The sequence below is a fragment of the Lactuca saligna genome, chromosome 1, assembly GCF_052625555.1.
Source record: "Lactuca saligna cultivar CGN05327 chromosome 1, ASM5262555v1, whole genome shotgun sequence".
Lineage (NCBI taxonomy): Eukaryota > Viridiplantae > Streptophyta > Magnoliopsida > Asterales > Asteraceae > Lactuca > Lactuca saligna.
The window spans coordinates 63,214,035-63,236,703 of NC_136417.1; the positions used below are offsets into that span (position 1 = coordinate 63,214,035).

The 22,669-nt window shown below is 31.7% G+C and overlaps 1 protein-coding gene across 1 annotated transcript; it reads right to left on the minus strand.

The window, feature by feature from the left end:
* Positions 1 to 15,560: 15,560 nt before the first annotated feature.
* LOC145037881 (kinesin-like protein KIN-12B) lies at positions 15,561 to 21,448 on the minus strand. The gene is made up of 15 exons (XM_078986634.1): positions 21,009 to 21,448; positions 20,775 to 20,909; positions 20,598 to 20,681; positions 20,387 to 20,512; positions 20,226 to 20,285; positions 20,008 to 20,154; positions 19,794 to 19,889; positions 19,570 to 19,712; positions 19,342 to 19,491; positions 19,134 to 19,263; positions 18,301 to 19,047; positions 18,104 to 18,202; positions 17,871 to 18,023; positions 16,970 to 17,668; positions 15,561 to 16,002 (listed from the first exon to the last, which is right to left on the minus strand). Exons 1-15 carry the CDS (start codon positions 21,330 to 21,332, stop codon positions 15,802 to 15,804), a joined length of 3,294 nt encoding a protein of 1,097 aa, XP_078842760.1. The 5' UTR covers positions 21,333 to 21,448; the 3' UTR covers positions 15,561 to 15,801.
* Positions 21,449 to 22,669: the final 1,221 nt, after the last annotated feature.

The window sequence follows — 22,669 nt, forward strand, 5'->3', positions numbered from 1 at the left end:
CTTTCAAATTTGGAATGTGTTATGGATGCTTTGTGGTGCGATTAAAGGTCCATGTTCTTGGGATGTAGGCAAGTCAGGTACCAGATTAACGGTTGTGATTGCAGGAGAAGAATGTATGTTTTAGATAGTAATTTAGTGTTTTCCATATAAAGTTGCAAGAACTCCTTGATGTTATGTAGTTATGATTGGAAAATTTCAAAGGTCTTCAGCTGAAATTCAGGATTCTTATGGAATTTGTTGATCCTTATCTGGAAAATCATCTTGCATGTATTATACATTTTGGGGTTGGGGATGGTTGTGCCTAGTTGATTCAAGTTGATTTATGGTTTGGTTTTAAAACCAATGGGTGGTTGTTCTAACCCTAAGTGGGGGAGAACTAGGTATTCTATTTGGAGTATCATTGATCTGCTCGGGTTTGTGGTATTGAGATAATGGGTTTTTAGGGATCCACGGTGCAAGTATGTGGTATCTCAGTTCAGGGTTTGGTCAAGGAAGGGGTATATATAGTAGGTGGTGATGTTATGCATGTGTTCAGGAGACACATGGGTTATCACTCAGCAGGAAATGGTTGGTCAAGGATCTCGTTGCACCTATTGGTTCCTTTTTGGGGGTGCCAATGAATAGATAAGTTTCTGCTAGTATCACTCAAGTTATGTTTCAGTTACTGAGGGTGTCATCTCGTTGTATGGATTTCTATTTATAGTCTAGCATGGGCAAGGATCGATTAGGGAATCAATTCCAAATTTGGTACATTCAGCTCTGCGAGGGTTTTGGTTCAATCGATTTAATGTCAATACGTCTATGGTTATTAGTCGTATCGTTTGTCATTGAGCAAAGGTTCTTTGAAGGTTTTGAGGTGTGGCAGTTGAGTTCTATGGATGTGGTAACCTATCATCAAGTTTAGTATGTTTTATGTTCCTTTGGTCTCTAGGTATGTTTACCCTCAATGGTGGTGAGGAATTTAAGTTCATAGCAGCCGTAGGTTTTGGTAGCATTCAAGACCCTTGGAAGTCTTCTCGAGTTAGCTGCGTATTGGTGGAATTTTTTCAGTCTCAATCAAGTACGAGATCTTGTTTCGACCAATCTTGAGGATGTATTCTATTAGTGATTGAGGCTTTTCATTTGGATAGAACTTTGGTATTTCTACTCTTGTTGGATGAGGTAATGGGTCCCCGAAGGATGTGCATTGTGGTGATTCATTATTTGTATTCTCGATAGGGGTGTATGTGGGATGGACAATACAGCACTGGAGCACTTGGTTTGAATTATATGTATGGTTCTTTTGGTTTTTAGCCTTTGAATTGGATCCAGAGTACAACCAATTATCCTATTCTCGAGTTGTGTGCGACCATGTTTTCGTAACGACTTGCATTGGTAGCAACTTGTTCTATGAAAGGAATTGTGTGTGTTAAGATTTTGGAATTGTTATGCTCGCTTGGTGAGGAGAGGAACGTTGATTAAGTCCCTTCCAAGAGAATGAGGGAATCTTTAAAAGATTGAGGTAATATCAGGAGTATTCCACACTTAGGTTGTAAACTCAGTGACCATGATTGATTCATTTCTTCTACTTAGGGTACTTTCGGTGTTGGTGTAATGATGGAAGTCGGGAGACTCACAAACCATCTGGTTGGATAAAGTGAACAGTTAAAGGTTGTTGGGAGTATCAATCGTGTATGAGAAAGTCTCTTCAGAATGTTGCATTATAACTCCCATTTGTTCGCAAGCTATTTTAGTGGTTGATCATCGAGGCTGGGAACCAGTTATGAAGTCTCAAATCAAAAGGTTCTTCGTTATGTCTCGGGTGTCTTGCAAGATGGGGTTACTCCGTAAGGATTGGAGGTAAATGTGAGGATTCTTGGAATTCATTTTTGCTCGAAGGGGCAGTGGTTGGTAATGGCGTGTCAAGGAATCAAGAGTTTTCAAAAAATACTTTTGATACATTTATTGGATTTAGAATTGGTAGAAATTCGCAATTGATATGTTTGAGTTCTTTTTAGTGTGTTGGTAATAAGCATACTCAAAAAAAAGGGGTGGATTCAATGAATGGATAAATGTCAGTCTTGGATTATGGGTTCTGAAATTTAGATCTGATGGGTTTCCAGACTTAGGAAGCATATTGATAAATTCGATTCATTATTTGTAGCCTTGAGAGTCCCCAACATTATATATCTCTCTCTAGATATTCTTTCTTCACCATGAAGTTGTGGATTATGTTGGCGTTGTGTGTCTCTCCGCAATGATTATCCAGTTGAGTCTCATGGTTGGAGCCGCCTTGTTTTCGGATGAAGGGTTCAACAATAGAAAATGGTCAGGAGTCTTGATGCCCCAGTTAAATCAGAAAGGTAAGTTAGGGTCGGAAGGGTTCCGTATGGCTCGAATTGCGACCCAGTTTCCCGGGTATATTAATTTATGTTGTATTTCTTTAATTATATAAGGTGAGTCGACGAGTTGGTGCTTAGACTCGTCGAGTCTGGTCGCGACTGGATGACGTGGTTAATGAGGGGACTCGACGAGTCAGGGGAGTGACTCGCTGAGTCAGATCTGACGAAAGATACCCTAATTTCTCGGGTTTGGGACCTATTTAAAGGCCCTTATGGCCTTCATTTGCGGCTACCAGTCCATAGAGAGAAACCCTAGAGTGCTTGAGCATTTTGAGAGAGAAAGGAAGCCATTCTTAACCTTTATGGTGTTGTTTAGCAATAAGAAGGAGGTCCTAGCCAAGAGGAAGCAAAGGAGGTTGCTATTCTGTGGATTTGAAGCTAAGATCATCGCATTTGAGGTAGTAATTCAGCTCTTCTTCTATTTTATGAAGGATATATGGATTTAGGGTTTCTTGGACCCTTTGTTAGGTTGATTTGATGTCTAAATAGTCCCTTTCTGGCGATGAGGCTTTGGATCTAGATCCATAGAGGTCCAGAGAGCCTTACTCATCAAGCTTTATGAAGAACAATGGAGGTTATGACCTTGGGTTATGGTATGTAGGGCTAAATCATCATATATATATATAGTGTCATATAGATGTTGCATGTGCATCAAGATAGAGACTTTACGTGATTATTGAGCTTGGGGAGGTTAGATCTAAGGATTAGAGGAATAGATCTGATCTCAGAAGGTTGTTTTAGGTTGTGCATGAAATGAACTAGCCGAGTCCATGAGCAGACTCGACGAGTGGAGCGGGTTGTCCCGTAACTTAGATCAATGGATGACTCTCCGAGTTGGGTGAGTGACTCGGTGAGTCAGAAAGGATTCAAAGGACTTGGGTTCACGTATGGACTCGAGGAGTCTATGTAAGACTTGACGAGTCGGGTCAAAGGTTGACCGTTGACCATCGTTTTACAGGGTTGACTAGTGTTGACTTAATAGTGTTAGTCAAACTAAGTCAGGAAAGTATTAATTAGAGATGTACTTATGATATAGTAGGACGATAGGTAAGGGAATTGAGCACGAGTGATTATCCGACATCAGCGAGGTGAGTCTTCTCACCATGTCATACCCAATTTGGTAAATATGTGTGACCGGAAGGTCTTATGTGTATGATGTCTATGTGATGCATGTTATATATGTGATATGTTATGATATGGATATGATGATATGGACCGGAAGGTCAACAGAGTATGGGCCGAAAGGTCAACAGAGTTATGGGATGCAAATCCCCTGAGACACTTGGATCGGAAGATCCCATTGAGTTATGGCCTGGAAAGGCGTATGTGTGGTATTTTGGGGAACTCACTAAGCATTTATGCTTACCGTTTGTGTGTTATGTGTTTCAGCTACCAGTGATGATCGCGGGAAGGCGTCGGCATGATCAGTACACACTTGTAGATGATATGCTTTTTAGATCTTGGGATATGGATTAGGTATTGTGTTTTATTTTGTGAAAATATTGGATACATGATTTTAGGATGATTTGGAAATGAAATGTTTTTATTAAAATTAAATGAAAAATTGTTTGAAATTTAACGGTGTTACACCAGCATATTTTGGAAACTAAATGAAATATAGTCCAAGGTGAGATCAGTCTTTACACCTTCCATGTCCAACAATGTTTCTGGTTCAACAACTATTTCATGAACTTCAGATGCATTACACACACCATTGAGAAAAATAATAAAGTAGCCTCTATACTTCACCATTTTCCTATATTGTAACATGTTTGTTACTATTTTCTAAAAGTCTACGATCCCTCCAGCTGTTGAGTTGAAAATCATGTTTGTCCTAGTAAAGCAATTAGTAACCATAGTACGACCTATCACAACCATGAACACACATATCATGGCCAACTTATACAAAGTTTAAAGTTCAAACTTCATTGTTTCAACCAAACTATTGCATCTTACATATAGAGAAGTTACTTTACCATAAATAATCACCTTAACATGTTCACCGACAACAAATTACTACTCCCAGATGAAAATTCTTCTGCATGTTTAGCCTATTGAGTACAAAGAATATGTTCCAGACCAGTAAGAAAACAACCATTAATATTAGTATATGTCTTAAGATTTATCCCAACAAAATACATACAATAGTCTAACTAATTTTGTATTACCCAAGATCCTAAAATTCAAACGAGACCCTCTTAGTTGACCGAACATCCTTCACACTTAACATCAAATCATTATATCATGTCACTACAATAATCATATCTACAAAATGATACACCACATATATAAGAGATGTTGCAACATACAACAAAAAGATATGACTAAGTGAATTTGATATACACTTACCAATTACACACTCCACCCTAACATCACCAGAAATAATGTCTCCGAACTTCATAAAACCAGAAGAGTGTAAAGCACAAGGGAAGCCAGATGTCATGGCCTTAGTATATGTGTTTTTGTGAAAATTTATTTGTAAACATGTGTCTTACCATTTTCAAATAGAAAAGGTTACCACTAACAACAAAATTCAATATATATATATATATATATATATATATATATATATATATATATATATATATATATATATATATATGCATTCCCCTCCATCAATAATCCCTCAAACTTTCGAATTAGACCCTTCATGATGGTAGCAGAGATATGATTTCCATGAAATCAGCATACAAACAAACGAAGCATAAAAACTATACCAACGCAAACTTAGCTATGATAGGTTTATGCATTATCATCTATTAAAACCATATCAATATTGTTCAATTTAGAGTGTATATATATATATATATATATATATATATATATATATATATATATATATATATATATATATATATATATATAGATCCGATAAGAAAATTTTTTTTGATAGGAAGGTAAGAAATTTTTTTTCGACTTATTTTTTTGGCGATCAAAACAAATGAATCACTAAATAAATCAATAATAACATTATTCACCAAAAAATCTCAAAAAAATATTTCGATGATTCATTTTTATGATGATTTTATTGATATTCACTAAAATTATCATTAAAGTGAATTCTTTTTCTTGACTTACCTAAAAATAAATCATAAATGTGTTTTTTTCAGAATTTTTTCTTGTGAATCATCTAATGATTCATTTCATTTTTTTTCTAAGAAAATATGCATATAAAAAATTTCTTACCTTCCTATCAAAATTTTTCTTTTTATTTGATCTTGACTATATATATATATATATATATATATATATATATATATATATATATATATATATATATATATATATATATATATATATATATACTCTAATAAATGAAAGTTTTTTTGCTACATGTCTAACTCTCATTCAATTTATCAAATGTCATTTTGTGGTTATCTTGAATTAATTTTTTTTCCACATATCATTTTATGAGTTTTTCTATTTTATTAAATTTCACATAATATTTTAATGTAATGATTGCAATAAGTGTAGTAATAAAATGATATCAATTTTATTAATAGACTTATATTTTAATCTCAAAATTTTCAAATTAAAGCTCATTAGTTTCTTTTGTTTCTTTATTTAAATTATTTGTTTAAATTTAGAAGATAAAAAACATTTTAATTATAATAATTCATTATTTTTTCTTATTTTCTTATAAATTCAAAGTTTAAAATACTTTAACCTTTATATTTATTTTTTTTAAATAATCCATGTAATATATGGATCTCACAACTAGTATATATATATATATATATATATATATATATATATATATATATATAATGAGTAACGTACATTATTTCAATCTCTATATTCTTTATTAATAACGTTTGTTTTAATATTTTTTGTAGGTAGGGAACTTGCACACCCAACTTTCGGAGTAGATGACAAAATTAGAGGAAATAGAAGTTCGACTTCAAGAACAAATACAATCGACTCTTCAAGAACAAGATGAAGAGTCTAAAGTAATTTGTCAAAAAGAATGTAAAGATTCCGAAACAATTCATCAAATGTGAAGAGTCTAAAGAAATTCATCAAAGAGTACATGAAGATTCTGAAACAATCCATCGAAGAGAATGTGAAGAGTTCCCTGTCTTCAACAACAAATGAAAGAACTTTTAATGAAATTCAGACAAGATGGGAGGAAGGTAACCCATGGCCGACCTTAAGCTTAAGTTTGTAAAGGTAGGGCTTAAGGCCCCGAATTGTAAGGGGCCCCATTTAATTTCAAGTCAAATTTCTCTCCATCTATTCACAGTCCATGCGATACTCCCCATTCCTCAAAAAAGATCACTCCTGCGACTAGTTGACTACAATCATGCTGCGATAGTGAGGCGACGATTAAACTTCCCTTTTTTCTCCATTCTCGGACTCGATTATAGCCTTCTTCTCCAATCGATTCTTCCACTGTTCCACAGACTGTCAATTGAATGATTTGATTCACTCTTGAGTCTTGACGTTTGACCTGTTGCTCTCGCCTATCGGTTTCTCCATCACTCAAAACTCTAAAATCAAAATCAGTTATTCTGTTGTCATTAATTTGAAACGGTAATGTGCTTGTATTTTCCCTTTTGATTTTTGATTTTCCTATTGTCTGATTATCAGATTATGTAATTGGGGATTTGGGGTAATGGGGTTAAATGTTAATAGCCAATGATTAGCTGAAACCACTCAAACCAGTGTTCTAAAAATCTCAATCTATATTGTTGATTAATGGAGTAATTGTCGCCTAGCCAATAAGTTTTGTCTGACTGCTTCAATTTGCTTTGTTTGGTGAATCATTACTCAAAAAGGTTGATGCTTTTTGGCTCTTGGTTTGGTTGATTGGCCCCAAACTCTAATATCTAGAAAACTCTTCATCAATACTACAAAACTGAATTTTGATGGAATATACCCACAGTATAGAATGATAGAACAAGCTTTTTTGATCAAACATGCGATATTTGATTTGAATCATGTGGTTTGGCCTCATAATTTGGTTTTGTTTTTAATGAGATTCTTGTTTGACATCTAGTTATATAATGTCTTCTAATTAAAAACAATGTTTTATTATTAAGTTATGTAATTTGTATTTTAATTGTTTTTGGCTTTTTCCAAATGGTATGAATGATCCAATTTGTTAATCTTTTCAATTTTCTGATTTTTTATTTCAGATTGGCAGATTTCATTGTTCACTGATTCCAGATTGGCAGATTCCATTGTCTTTGAGCTTTCCATTATCTTAGTGGCGGTATAATCCTAATCTATATCTTCTATACTTATAGTTATTATTAATCAAATAATTAATAAACATGTCAAAGAGAAAATATGAATCAGGTGCTTCAAAAAGGAAACGAAAAATACAAGAAGAAGCTTTTATAGATAAGCAAAAAGGGTCGTTTTTTAAATAGAGTAAATTACTGAAATCGTCCCTGTGGTTTGGTCAAAATTGCACGTTTGGTCCCTAACTTTTTTTTTCCACTCGGATCGTCCCTGTGGTTTGATTTTGTTGCGTTTTTCGTCCCTATGGTTTGGTAAAAGTCGCATGTTTGGTCCCTAATTTTATGTATGTAAGGGACGAAAAATGCAACGAAATCAAACCACATGAACGAAAAACGCAACAAAATCAAACCACAGGGACGATCCGAGTGCAAAAAAAGGTTAGGGACCAAACGTGCAATTTTGACCAAACCACAAGAACGATTTCGGTAATTTACTCTTTAAAATATTTAAGTACAAACAAAAATGTTGATAATGAACAAGAACAAACTAATGTTGATAATGAACCAGAACAAGCTAATGTTGATAATAATATTGAACAAACTAATATTGAAATTAATAACGAACAAACTAATAGTGAAAATGATAATGAACAGACTAATATTGAAATTGATAACGAACAAAGTAATAATGAAAATGATAACAAACAAACTAATATTGAAATTGATAACGAACAAACTAATAGTGAAAATAATAACACGCCTTTAAACATATATGATCCAAGTAGATAGAATAATATTAGTACTAATTTAAGAGATTTAATTATAGAAAAATGTCTTATTAAAATTTATGATTTTAAATTTCCAATAGGTCAACATTTAAGAAGCTTTAGTACATCTCTTTATATGTAAAAAATACCAAATTGAGAAGAATACGAATGAACATGGTTGGTTTATTCCATAGATATAGATAAAGTTTTTTGTTTTTCTTATAAATTATTTAATGTGGATACATCTACATGTTCATTAGCACATAAAGGTAACAATGATTAGAATAATATATCTAGTATATTAAAAAGACATGAAGCAGGTAACGGACACATTCTTAATATGAGGTTATGGATTGACTTACAAACTAGATTAGCAAATAATAAAATAATTGACAAGTAAATCCAAGAACAAATAAATAAAGAAAAAAAACATTGGAAAAATGTGATGATAAGAATCATTATTGTAGTAAAAACTTTAGGAAAAAATAATTTAGCATTTTGTGGAACAAATGAAAAAATTTATAAAGAAAATAATGGTAATTTTTTAACTATAATTGAAATGATTGTTGAATTTGATCTTATTATGCAATAACATATTAGGAGAATTAATGACAAAGAAATTTATAATCATTATCTTGGACATAATATGCAAAACGAACTTGTTAGTTTATTAGGAGAAGAAGTTAAAACTAAAATTATTAAAAAGGTAAAAGAGGCTAAATACTTTTCAATAATACTTGATTGTACTCCTGATACAAATCATAAGAAACAAATGTCAATTATCTTTCGATGTTTAGATCTTTCAACAACTCCAATAGAAGTTAAGGAGTACTTTCTATGATTTTTAGTTGTGGATAATACAACCGGTAAAGGCTTATATGATGCTATAGTTGATGAAATTAAAAATATAGGACTATATATAAATGATGTTGGGGATCAATGTTACGATAATAGTTCAAATATGAAAGGAAAAAATCAAGGAGTATAGAAACGATTGTTAGATATTAAACCTAGAGCATTCTACACTCCTTGTGGTTTTCATAGTTTAAATTTAGTAATTTGTGATATGGATAATTCGTGTGATAAAGCTAGTGAATTTTTTGGAGTTATACAATGTATATATTCGATATTTGCTTCATCAACTCAAATGTGGAATTTTTTGGACTTATACAATGTATATATTACAATGTATATATTACAAGATAATATATCAAACCTAATACTTAAATCATTATCGCAAATTCGTTGGGAAAGTAGGGTAGAAAGTGTAAAAGCAATTAGATTTCAAGCACCACAATTAAGAAAAACACTTTTACAATTATCCAAAAGTTAAAAATAAGGCTAAATGTTTAGCTACATATGAACTTGAAAACTATCAATTTTTATTATGAATGATTATTTAGTATGATGTTTTGTTTGCTATTAACACTGTTACTAAAAGTTTGCAACCAAATGTTATGTGTATCGATAATGTTATAGATCAACTAAATGGACTTTTGTGTTTCTTTAAAGAATATATAGAGAAAACGTATTTGAAACGGCTTTAGATTATGCAAAAGAATTGGCTTTAGAAATGAACGTAAAACCTGAATTTTGTGAAAAGCGTATCATTCAAAGAAATAGATGATATGATGAAAATAATGCTAATGAAACTATTAAAACTCATATTCATTTATTTAAAATTGTTTACTTTTTATATATAGTAGATAAAGTCATTACTTCACTTAAAAGTAGATTTGAGCAATTTAATAAGTTCAAAAATATTTTTGGTTTTCTATTTAGTATAGAAAAAATAAATTTATTTGATTAAAATACTTTAGAAAAACATTGTTTAAATCTTTAAAAAAAATAAATAAAATAAAATAAAATAAAAAATAAATAAAACATGATGATAGCTTAGATATTGATGATTTAGATTTATTTCATTAACTAAAACTTTTAAGTCATATTGTACATTTAGAACGTGATACAATTATTAATATACTTAATCACATTAAAAAGTTTAGTTTTTTTCCAAATGCATATATTGCCTATAGGATTATGTTAACTATTTCTGTAACTGTTGCATCTGCAGAAAAGAAGTTTTTCTAAATTAAAACTATTAAAAAAATTATTTAAGATCTACAATATCATAAGAAATATTAAATGGGTTAGCTATTTTGTCAATTAAAACATAGTTAGTAAAAGAAATTGATTATAAAATTTTCATAAAAGAATTTGCATTTAAAAGTGCTAGAAAAATTAATTTTATGTCATAAAATATATTCACAAAAAACATATACATTAAAAAAAAAATTAACTCCGTCATTTGTGAACTTTTTAGTTTATTATTATAGGTTTCAAGCCCGGATAAAGGAGTAGGGTTTATAACATTAAATATAGTAAATGTTAAAGGGCCCAAATTTTTATTTCGTTTAGAGCCCCCAAACTCATTGAGCCGGCCCTAAGTCAACCCATCAACATGTCATAGTAGTTTTATGTTTTTAGAATTTTGTATTAGAAACTTTCTAGATTTATGTTTATTGCTTTGTTTGATCCTGAAAAATCTATATTTGTTTGTTTGTTATAGTCATATTTCTCTGCATTTCAAAAAAAAAAGTCCGGATTTTCTTAAAAGCGTCCGTCGCTAAACTCTAAACAACTTTCGTTGCTAGTGTCACTAAAATTTCGTCGCCAATGCCAAATAATCTGTCACATTGGTCCGTTGGAAAATATAATGTAACTGATTAGTGGATAATTTCGTCGCTATCGGAAGGATCCGTCGCTAAAGTGTTAGCCAGGCCTAAATATGCGATGGATTTATGCGTCGGTAAATGGCTTAACACCGATCAACAGCGAAACAATTCATATGTGAATGTTTTGTTTGCAGTGGTAAATGTTCTTTTAACTTACAATTAAAATATTTGTTTTGATCATACTTTAGAAAAAAGGTTTAAGGTTTTTAAATCAACAATAGTGAAGAAACGTTGTATTATTCAGAATGTTACCTTATACTATATCAGTAATGACTTGTGTTTTTTTAGAATTCCACCCTTAGTGTGCATTGTGCTTGGAGAATAACAATGGGGTGTAAAACACGAGTAAAATTATAATTAACAAACTTGTATCCTTGAATATATGCAATATCCATATTTGATATCCTTTTGTTCTATATGTATGTACGTATATACATAAATACACATACATTTGTCTAGAAGTGCAAATTATCAAGAAATTATTACAAAGACAAGGGAGAAAAGGAATCAAAATCCCAGGTTGGGCATGGTGTAGATCTGACTTTGGCCAAGGAATCAAAGACCTTTTTTATTTGCAATCATACTTTAGAAACTTATGAAAAAAGAAATCTTTTTGGATAAGTAGAATGTTTAAAGTAGTGGTGTTCAGATGTAGAAAGATACCCTTTTGATAGATAGACAGCCAAACTTTATGTGAAAGCCTGGCTCCCAAATCCTTTTGCAACCTTCCAAAAAACCAAAACATTACAATCCATCATCTTTTTTTTTATTTATTATTACTCTTTTTTCATCAAAAGTTTCATAGTGTGGTTTACGTGTAGAAACACTAAAGAGTTGATCAGTCTTATAGTAGCCGCAATGTTAGAAGTTTTAATTCGGTTTTTGGCCCTGTAACACAATAATATTTGACGAATTTACACATTTAGTCACTCAAGTATTTGTTGTGCTCAGTTGGTTCTTAACGTTAGGAAATACCGAGTAATTAAGGGTTTGAGGGGAATCATATCCGATTTACAGATTACATGCTGACGTGGCTTGACATATGTGATTTTGTTTTTAGCACTTTAACATAACAAAGTTTGGTAAATTTACCCATTTAGTCACTCAAGTAACCGATTGTTCCTATATCAGGTCATATAATTGTGTAGTTGATAGGTAAAATTCAACTTTAATGGTATATTTGACACAAAAATACTTGAATGACTAAATGTGTAAATTCGTCAAACTTTATTGTGTTATAGTGTTAAAAACCCTTTTAATTCCCGTGTGGGTTGAGCTTTTTATACACAGACTCTAATGTCAACTGGATATCTGATTTACCAAACTGTCTCAAATATTGTTAAAAGAATAATTAGAGAAATATTGTTAATTGACGTATCCAAGACTTCATTTTTGGGAAAGTCATGCAGGAAACAGAGTGAAATTTTTGTAGTCTTTGAATTTATTTATTTTTTTAACTCAACTTCCTCCAAGAAATACTATTCATTCAATAATAAAATTGTGTCATTTAGTTTGGTTGATGGGATAGTTTTAAAGTAGGGTAAGGGAATGTAACTGAAGAGGATGATTATTTGGCCCTTTTGTTTTAAATATCTACCAAATAGTAGTTGAGACGAAATATATTGAAGAATGACATTGACATTATATGGATCAAAAGATTAGCAAAACATGGTCATTAGAGTTAAATCCATTATATCCAAGATTCTCACAAAAATATTCATATGGGTTCATCAAAGAAATTGAGTTTCCCTCCCTTTAGAAAATAATCAACCTTTTTTTTTTTTTAATTTTTACCAAACGGTCAAGTTACTAGTCTTTTTTGACTTTGGTTAAAAGTCAAAAGAAAAGAAGATGATGTGGTTTCCATGATTAGTGATAAGAAAACAAAGAAAAACAAAGGGTATAAATTAAAAGAATAGTTAGGGAAAGATTGATTGAATATGTTTCCATGTGGGGTTTCATTTGTTTATGATCATCAATTATGATTAGGAATGGTCCATTTTACCAGCTGTCACTAATTATCATAGCTCAAATTGGTACAAATCACTCTCTTTCCTCACTTTATGTCCTTTTCTTTCACCTTAAGAATTATCCTTTGTTGCTTTTAGTTGGTTGCTTTAGTTTTCCATTATTTTTTAAGCTAAGATTACCGCCCCCCCCCCCCCCCCCCCATCAATTAAGGATGGTTAATCAAGGGTATTTTAGACATTTTAATAATAGTAAAAACTTTATTACCCTTTACCAAATCGTGGCATTTGTGTAATAGTTAATAATGGTATTTTAGACGTTTCAAATGTACAATTCCTATTTTGTTTTTACCCACATTGTGGCAAAGCGAAAAGATAAAAGTCATAAAAGATAAAGTTGTTCATCTTGTATTAAAGTTAATCATGGGTATTTTAGACATTTTAGTAATAACCTAATACTTATTCAACCATTCACAAAAACAGTGACATTCGAGTAATATTTTGATAATGCTAATTACTTCAAGGGCATTTTCCAACAATTAATATTTACCACCTACAAAAGTGTAAAATATTCATCTTAAATTTACAATTTCTACCCACATTATGTCAAAATAAAAAGGTATTTATTAAAAAAAAAAAAAAAAAAAAAAAAAAAAAAAAAAAAAAAAAAAAAGGTAAAATGGTCATCTTAAATCAAAGACTTAATGATACTAGACTACTTCAAGGATATTTTCGACATTTAAAATATATGGAGTGATTTTATCCACATCGTGTAAAACCAAAAAGGTTTCAATTACTCACACGGTGACAATTGAGTGGTAGTTAATGATACTAATCTACTTCAAGGGTATTTTCGACATTTAAATATATTTTGCTACAAAAAATAAAATGGTAATCATAAATCTATAATTCCTAAGTGTGATGATTGTTTGTACCGAGTACCCCACATTATGTGAAAGCAAAAGGACATCTATCAATCTATAATATAACTCAACCAATTGGCAAAAAAATAAATAAATAAAAGGTTCTACCAAACTATAATAATAGTGTTCAAAATTAAAATAACTTACAACTATTTTTTTCCCATTCTAACCCTGTAGTTAGATTCTAAATGTCCCCATCATGGCCCATTTCCTGTCATGAGTACTAGCATTGATGTATTCTTAAAACTTTCTTTCTACTTATAAAAAGAAAAACATAAAAAAAGAAAAAATAGAATTATCTACATTAGAAAATCGAATGGTTAGGATTGTTACCTTACCAACTATGTTTGTTCCTATCTTGATTCTTGTGGTCCAATAGTAATAATATAATACCAATCCCCTTATTTGTCCACAAAGTAGGAGAGACATGTTTATCTTGCAAGACAATACCATAAGCTACTTGTTTTTTGGTCTCTATAGACATCAAATATACTAAACATTATTACCTAATACCTATTGAGCATCAATGTCAAATAATATTAATGATCTTAACTTCAAGATTCTATATTGTATAATTTTTGTCCATATCAAGCATATAGGATCATATCAAAAGTGTTAGGTGCACAATTGCGAGTTTTCAGGTTGTATAAAAGTTTTAACATAAGATCAGACTGATTATTTTGATTCTGATTTAGGTTCATATTATCGATCTTTGATCTGGTTGTGTATTCAAGCTTTGGACCGGTTCTAAACCACAATTGTTTGGACCAAAGGACCAATCTTATATTTGAAAGTTTTTGTTTTCTTGGTTTTTTTTACGATTTTATCATTATAATTTATTAATATAATAATGATGCAATTGTTTTAGGAAAACTAATTTGTATAATCACCGGCTTTCTTGGTTTTTTTACGATTTTATAATTGCAATTTATTACTCCCTCCATCCCAAATTAATTGTCCACTTTTGATTTTTGAAATCATTTTTCTTTAATGAAACTTATAACAATAAAAAGACACTTAAAATACAATCCATTCATATAATTTTCATCAAGTATTATCTATCAAAAAGAAAATTATTTAAGATCAAAATTGAAAAATAAATACTTTAAAAATCAAACGTGACAAATTAATTTGGAACTGAAATAATAATAATATAATAATGATACAATTGTTATAGGAAAACTAATTTGTATATTCACCGACGCATAATTCTCTTGGTTTGAATTTTGAAAGATTCATTAACTTCTCAAACCAACTATTTATGACTTTTAATTATTATTTTTCTACTTTTTTACACTTTGACCATTTTAAGTTGTGACAAACATTTAAAATAAAAATCGCCGTTGTTAAGAGGCAAGTGCAAGTAGCTAGAACAATTGATTACCAATCACTTTCATTTTATGAAAAATATAAAATAACTTTTTTAATTAAACCTAATGTATGAAATTGTTTACTTATCAAGTTAGATAAAACAAAAACAGTATTGAACAAACGAGTCTCGTAAAAAATTAGGTCTAACTCAGAGACTTCGATATATGTTTTTTTTACTAAACATCCCTAAACATCATTATTTTGTTTTTAATTTTTATTTAGAAATTACATAACATAAATATTTTATATTCACTAAATAAATGTAAGATCTAAAGAAAAGGCCAATTGTCTCTCTACAAACTAGGCCCCTACTAGATTTGCTTCTAACAGACAAAAAGATTCGTATTAATGCAAAAAGTTCAAAAAAAAGTTAATAATACAATAGAGAACCAATACATTTGGTCCCAAATATATAGATATACATAAAAATTCTACATCTAAATTTGGAATTGACTATCGTACCCCTACCCCCTATATGTTGCAACTGTCATACCCAGAGAACCACGAAGAGGGTTCTGGTAATTTAGTCAACTCCTCATCTTCCACATAGAATTTTTCAAATTCACCTTCCAGGGGTAGTTTAGTCAATTCACCATCTTCATATTTTCTCTTTAAATTTTCAATCTGTTTGTAAGCCTTCTCCTTTTCTTCTTCCGCCTCCCTGGCTCGTGTCTACACATTCATAGAAGATAAACAATTTATAGAAAATGATTAAATTACATTTTTGGTCCTTGAGTATAGCTAGTTTTTTGCATGTTTGGTCCCAAAAAGTTCTCTTACAATTTGCATCCTTCCTTAAGGTTTCTACAACGTTTGTGGTCCCCGTTCTTTGTACAATGACTATTTTAGTCCATGAGTTTGGATTATTTTTGCAAATTTGGTCCCAAAAACAATCACTTTAAACAGGACTAAAAACCATAAACCTCAAATAAGGACTAAATTTGCAAGATAAAAAATTTTGTGACCAAATTTGAAAATTTTAGCTATACTCAAGGACCAAAAAAATTTTGGTCCCTAAAAGTTATCTTCCAAATTTGATCCTTTTTTATAATTTATGTAACTTTTTTGGTCCATGTTCTTAGTACAATGACTAGTTTGATCCCTAAATTTAGCTTATTTTTGCAAATTTGGTCCCAAAAATAGTCATTTTACTTGGAATATGACTATTTTGATCCTTTTTCATAACTTATGTAACTTTTTTGGTCCATGTTCTTAGTACAATGACCATTTTGATCCCTAAATTTAGCTTATTTTTGCAAACTTGCTCCCAAAAATAGTCATTTTACTTAGAATAGGACTAAAATACAAGATAAAACATTTTGGGACTGAATTTGCAAATTTTAGCTATACTAGGGGACCAAAAATGTAAATTACTCCAAAAAAGTGTCTTCCCCTGTGTAGAACTGGTCCTAAAAAGTTCTCTTGCAATATTGATCCTTCTTTAAAAAGTTTGTAACATTTTTGGTCCCTGAGTTTAGCCGATTTTTACAATTTTAGTCCCAAATATATTCATTTAACTTGGAACATGACCAAAAAACGTTACAAAAACCTCAAACAAGAACCAAAATTGCAAAACAAAACGTTTCGGAACCGAAATTGAAATATCCAGCTATACGGAGGGACCAAAAATGTAAATTACCTGAGCTTCAGCAACAGCTTCTTCTGCTTCTTTAAGTCTAACAAGCAATTCACTAGCAGCCTGAACAGCTTCAGCAGTATCTTTCAACTGTTCTTGAAGCCCTTTCTTTTCATCTCTATAAACATGTCTTTCCTTTTCTCTTTCTGCTTTCAAACTCGAATATTCATTCGCAAGTTTGTTTATAAATCTAGATTCAGCCCCTTTGATTCCAGCTTTTGATGCTGCTTTTATAATCTCTGCAACTCCATCTTCAATTCTTGTTTGTGTTGTAACCAAATGACTATGTTTTTCTTCCAAATCAGCATATTGTTCAAGCATTCTTGCATGTGATTCTATTGCCATTTGCAATGCATCTTTTAGCTCTTTTGAACATTTTCTTTCTGTGTTAAGTTCTTCTTTTTGCTTTTCCATTAGCAGACGTGTGGTTTCTAGTTCTTGTTTTATGGATTCTAGTTCTTCTTCACTTTGGACCCCACTTGGGTGAGTTATTTGGAAGACTGGTTTTTGTGATAATTTTGATGATGATGAATCTATGTAAGATTGAAGTTGGTTTCTTAAATCTTGAACTTCTTCCAATAATATATCTTTTTCCCCTAATTCAAAGAAGTTTTGGTAACGTTCTAATTCATCTAGAAATCTTTGAAACTCGATTTCTGTTCTTAGAACTTCAGGGTGGTTTTTGTAATTTTCCTTCAAAATCTGTGTAACATAAGGAAAAGTGGAAGTTAATACAAGGGCAAAATGGTAAATGAACCAAAACATGAAAAAACTTGCAATCCATGCAATAGCAATACCCAAAATCTCATATCAAATAAAGCATAAAGTAAATTGACATACAATAAAAGCATAAAGCAGATATACAGACAATAAAGCATAAAGCAGATATAAAGACAAAAAATACCTTATTCTCACTTGTTAAAGAAGCCAATTCATCATCTTTAAACTCTTCAGGAGACAAAATTCCATCCATCAAGCTCTCCAAACGAGCAATTTTATCTTCACGTATTTGCCCAATTATCAAATTGCATTCTCTTTCATGTTTATATTGTTGTAACTGTTTTGTAGAAATGATTAAAGGGTGAAATATGTTTGTTATTTTGCATTTACAAAAATAAAAGCAAATTAAAAGCATACCAAACGATTAAGTTGATTAATTTCAGAATCTTGTTTTGTACAAAGCTCTTCCAATGCCATTTCTCTCCTTATAGCTCCAGTCAACACCTTTTCAACTGCCTGCATTATAGATATATAAACTGTTTCATTAATAAAAAATAAACAAAAAACAAAATTTTATGTTTTGTAAACTTATATAATCAATCAATCAATCATACTTTAGGAACCAACTGCTTGGATTTATCATCATCAACAGGAACCAATTGCAAGTTTCCATCTTCTTCTACTTGTTTAGAGCTTTTACAATTGCAATTTCTGCATAAAAACACTTTCTCTTCTTCTTCTTCTAACTTCTTTTCATTAAGAGTTTGGACACCAATGTCTTTTCTCACCAATTTTGGCTTACTATCTAAAGATTTATAACAAAACTTGGAAGAAGATCTTTCAAAAGCAGAAGTTTTTCGGTTTTTATCAATCACTTCAAGACCATGATGTAGACTCTTAGCCAAATTGTGATTCAAATTTTTTGCAAAATGGTTTTCAAGCTGATTTTCAAGATCCTCAAAAACCCTAGTTTCTTGTTCCTTTTGAGAAGCAGTTAACATTGTACAAGTTCTCAAACTTTTCCTACTGATGTTGTTTTCAGTTATTGGTGAAACACTTGGAGTTGGAGACTTCAGGACTGGGGGTATTTCAGTCAAAACACTTAAAGAATCTTGATTTATTTCAGTAGTAGATGGAGCAATTGCCATTTTAACATCAATAATATCCTCAGAAACTTTATCTTCTTCCATTTTAACAATTTCCATTTCTTCATCTCCATCATCATCTACACGAGGTAAAATCATTGGACAATTGAGGGTAAATTTCAAAAGATTCAAACTTCTTCGAGCATTCCACCCTGTTGAATACCCTCCACACGTGTCACCTTGGTTTCCTGTTGCCTTTACACGTACAAGTTCATCCTTTTATAAAAAAAAATAAAAAAATCCCAAGTTAGTTTTTATTAATTCCTCCAACTTATACAAAAAAGAGATCAAAAAAAATATACCCTTAATTGGCGTATCACTTCACGCAATGTATTCACATTATCTTGCATTTGTTCGTTAACAACTGCTTTGTTTTTTATAGCTTTTGCACGTTGAGCAAATCTTAATGTACTATATGTCTCACTTCTACAACTGAAATAAAAAAGGGTAGATTTGTCATTTTGTCATTTGTCTATTATACCAAATCTTAGAATAGAACATTGTTTATACCTTTGTGCTGGAGAAATTGCACAAATCATAGCAAGTTTTGCATTTCCACCAAGAGATTCCTGCAACAAAAATGTCAGTTTGGAATCTCTGTAAGGAATATGCCTTTGCTTTCCTGTTTGTGATACTTCAGCTAGAATGTTGATCAAGTTTCTGTCAATCCAACATCCATAAATATAAAAGACTTTATAGTTATATAAATACATATTTTAGTTGATATGACAAACATACCCCAGCTGTGAAAGTGATCGGTTGATATTTCCAGCTTCTTTCAAACGATCTCCAGCTGCATCAGTTGACTTTTGTCTCTCTGATCCAGCAAGGTCAACAAGATTCATTCGACTTGTTTTCAAGCAGCTCAATCCATCCATGCTCTAAAAAATAGGAATTTAAAAATTACAATTATACCCTTTTCGTATGCAAAACATTTACAATTATTACAATCTTGTTATTACCTTGCAGCGTGACTCAACAACACAAGTGAATACACTGTGTGAGCGGGAACTTTCTATATTTATACTTGTTGCTCCAGTCTTCCTATTTGACAAACCCTGCATAATTTTTATATTATCAACGAGATTTCTTGAAAATTATATGCTTTTTGAATGTGTTTGACTATTAGTCAAATGCAGAAGATACCATATAAAAGTGATAATTGACAAATCACACCTTTTTGAGAAGCTCTGTCACATCTTTCATATTGCAAACAGAAGATTCGGTTAAATTTTCAACATAAACACCGGTTTTGGTGTCTTCTCTTAAATGAAGGTTTTTTTGTGATGGATTCAGCAAATCAGTAACTTGTTCGTTGTATATCTGAAATGAAATGTTTTGGGATCAGTATAAAGTGTGAACAAACAATCATAAATGATCATATTGATTATTACCTCAAGAAAAGAGCAGCGACACTGATACATAAGTTGTTTGTCAGCATGTTTATCTTGTTCCTACGAGAAATAAGTAAATCATGAGATAAATTTACATACTTGACCCTGCTTTTTCAAGGTAAGAAGGGGTTGGGACCCATAAAAAAGATGTGTAAAGTTACCTCATTTATGCGAGAAAATAGTCGTTCAAAAACTCTGGGTGTCAAGCCTTGTTCATCGCTAGATGAATTTTCTTCCAACAACGCATTGGTGGGTCCCCATATTGTGAAGGTCTTTCCGCTACCAGTCTTTGAAAATCAAATGTATAGTGATGAATTAAGACAAATAGGAGCGTTAAAAGCTTATTTCTATGAAAGAAACACGAGATGATACCTGTCCATATGCAAATATAGAACTGTTGAATCCAGCAAGACAATTCTCAACAAGAGGTGCTCCCACAAGCTGGAATATATCTATCTGAAAGAAAAAAACCATTTGGCGAGAATATCAGTAAAAAATCTGAGTTTTTTATATAAAAGGAAACTAAATTAACAAGAACAATCCACTTGCCTGAGTTGCGGTTGTGTCTGCTACATGATCAAAAGTAAATTGTTGTCCAAGTATCGATAATGAATCACCAGAAGTCTTCTGGACTATCGTTTCTCCCTCTTCATTTTTACTCTGTGGTCGCATTCTTACAATAACCTAAAGAAAAACTTCAGATTCAGCTGACATTTTGTAAGGCTGCAAACTGTAAACATTTTCCAGCAAAAAAACACCGGATTAGGGTTTAAAAATGCATACCTTAACCCCTGTATCAGAAGATCCAGAGACACCATTTTCAGGTTGAAACTCAGTACCAAGCTTCCGCTTGAGAGGATTTGATGAAGGAGGTCTCGGTGGGAGCAGGGATTTCAATTTACTAGCAACGGAGGGAGAGGGTTTACCAGTGAAAGAAGGATTATGAGAGGAATCTGGAATGACGTTCGTATTGGAAGGCGGAGCATTTTCTTTGGAAGATTTCTGTTTTCGATTTGAAGATCTATTCTGCTTCATCGAACTAGGGTTTTGTGGTGGCATATCGAAAGAATTCTCTCTCAATATCGGGCTTCTAGGTGGCTTCTTCATCTTTCACAAACCCTAATCCAGTGCGTAAAGAGAAGGATTATCCTACAGAGTAGAGAGGGGGGACTGTAGAGAGAGAATGAAAAAATTAGCCGTTGGAGAGGGTTTTGAAAGAGGAATTAATTTGAAATCGGAGTGGGGACGATGGAGTTTCTCTAACGTTCTTCTGATGACTAAAAATTCAATTTTCACCCTTTAACTTAAAGCAAGTTGTAATTAATACCCTTACATCTTTACAATTTAAGGGCGTTTATGGATGTGTTTTTCTTAACCTCGTAAAGACTGTAAAGACTGTAGAGATTATTTCTCATTAATCAAAAAATTTCTTATATTATATTTTTATTTAGAGTAAATTACACGAATCGTCCCTGGTCCAAGTGTCAAATTGCACGTTCAGTCCTTATTTTTGAAAATTAACTCGGATCGTCCCTTATTTATTTAAATACTTTCCGCCCAGTCCATATTGTCGTTAGACGTTAGTTTTCTCCGTTTGGGTGCCCCACGTGCCTTGCATGCAGGGGTATTTTCGTTATTTCATTTTGTGTGCCCCTATTATCTGTTGCCCCTCCCCTGCTTTAATTTATCTTCGTCGGTCTTCTTCCTCCTTACTTTCCCCTTTTCGTTTTTCGATTACCCTTCTCAAACCAACAAAAAATGGCAATTAGATGCAGTTGTGGAGCTGAAGTTGTGATTCGTACCTCATGGAGCAAGAACAACCCTGGAAAACGTTACTATGCTTGTTCTAACCCGGTTAATTTCGATTTCTTGATAAATCTAACCTAATCTCCTAATTTCTCCTATTTTCTATAAATTTTAGCATTGTTAAATGTTTCTACACTTATTTTACAAGCTCGTGGTTGCAAGTTCATTGGTTGGGTGGTGGAGGATCAGAAATGTGCTTGTATGAACATTAGGATGAAGCTTGAACAACAAAATCTAAAACTGAAGTTGTATCTAGCAATTAGTTGGTTTTTGTTTATGTCAATTCTAGTGTACAAAGTGTAGGATAAGTTATCAGATATGTTTACCTTTTAGTTGTACAAACTCAAGTTGGATGTATTAGTTTGCATGTTAATGAAAATTGGGTGTTTTTTTGGTAATTGTCAAACATGCATTCATACCAAAGTATTCATACCAAAACAACAATTTATATCATATCATTAAATATTCATACCAAAACAACAATTTATATCATACCATTAAGTCATCAAACCATTACAAACATGGATTCATACATTAACAACCTAATTAAGCATTAAGTCATTCAAACCATTACAAATATTCATCAAGTCAACATAGTTTGAAGTACATCACCATCATAGTTAAAGAAGTAGCACAAC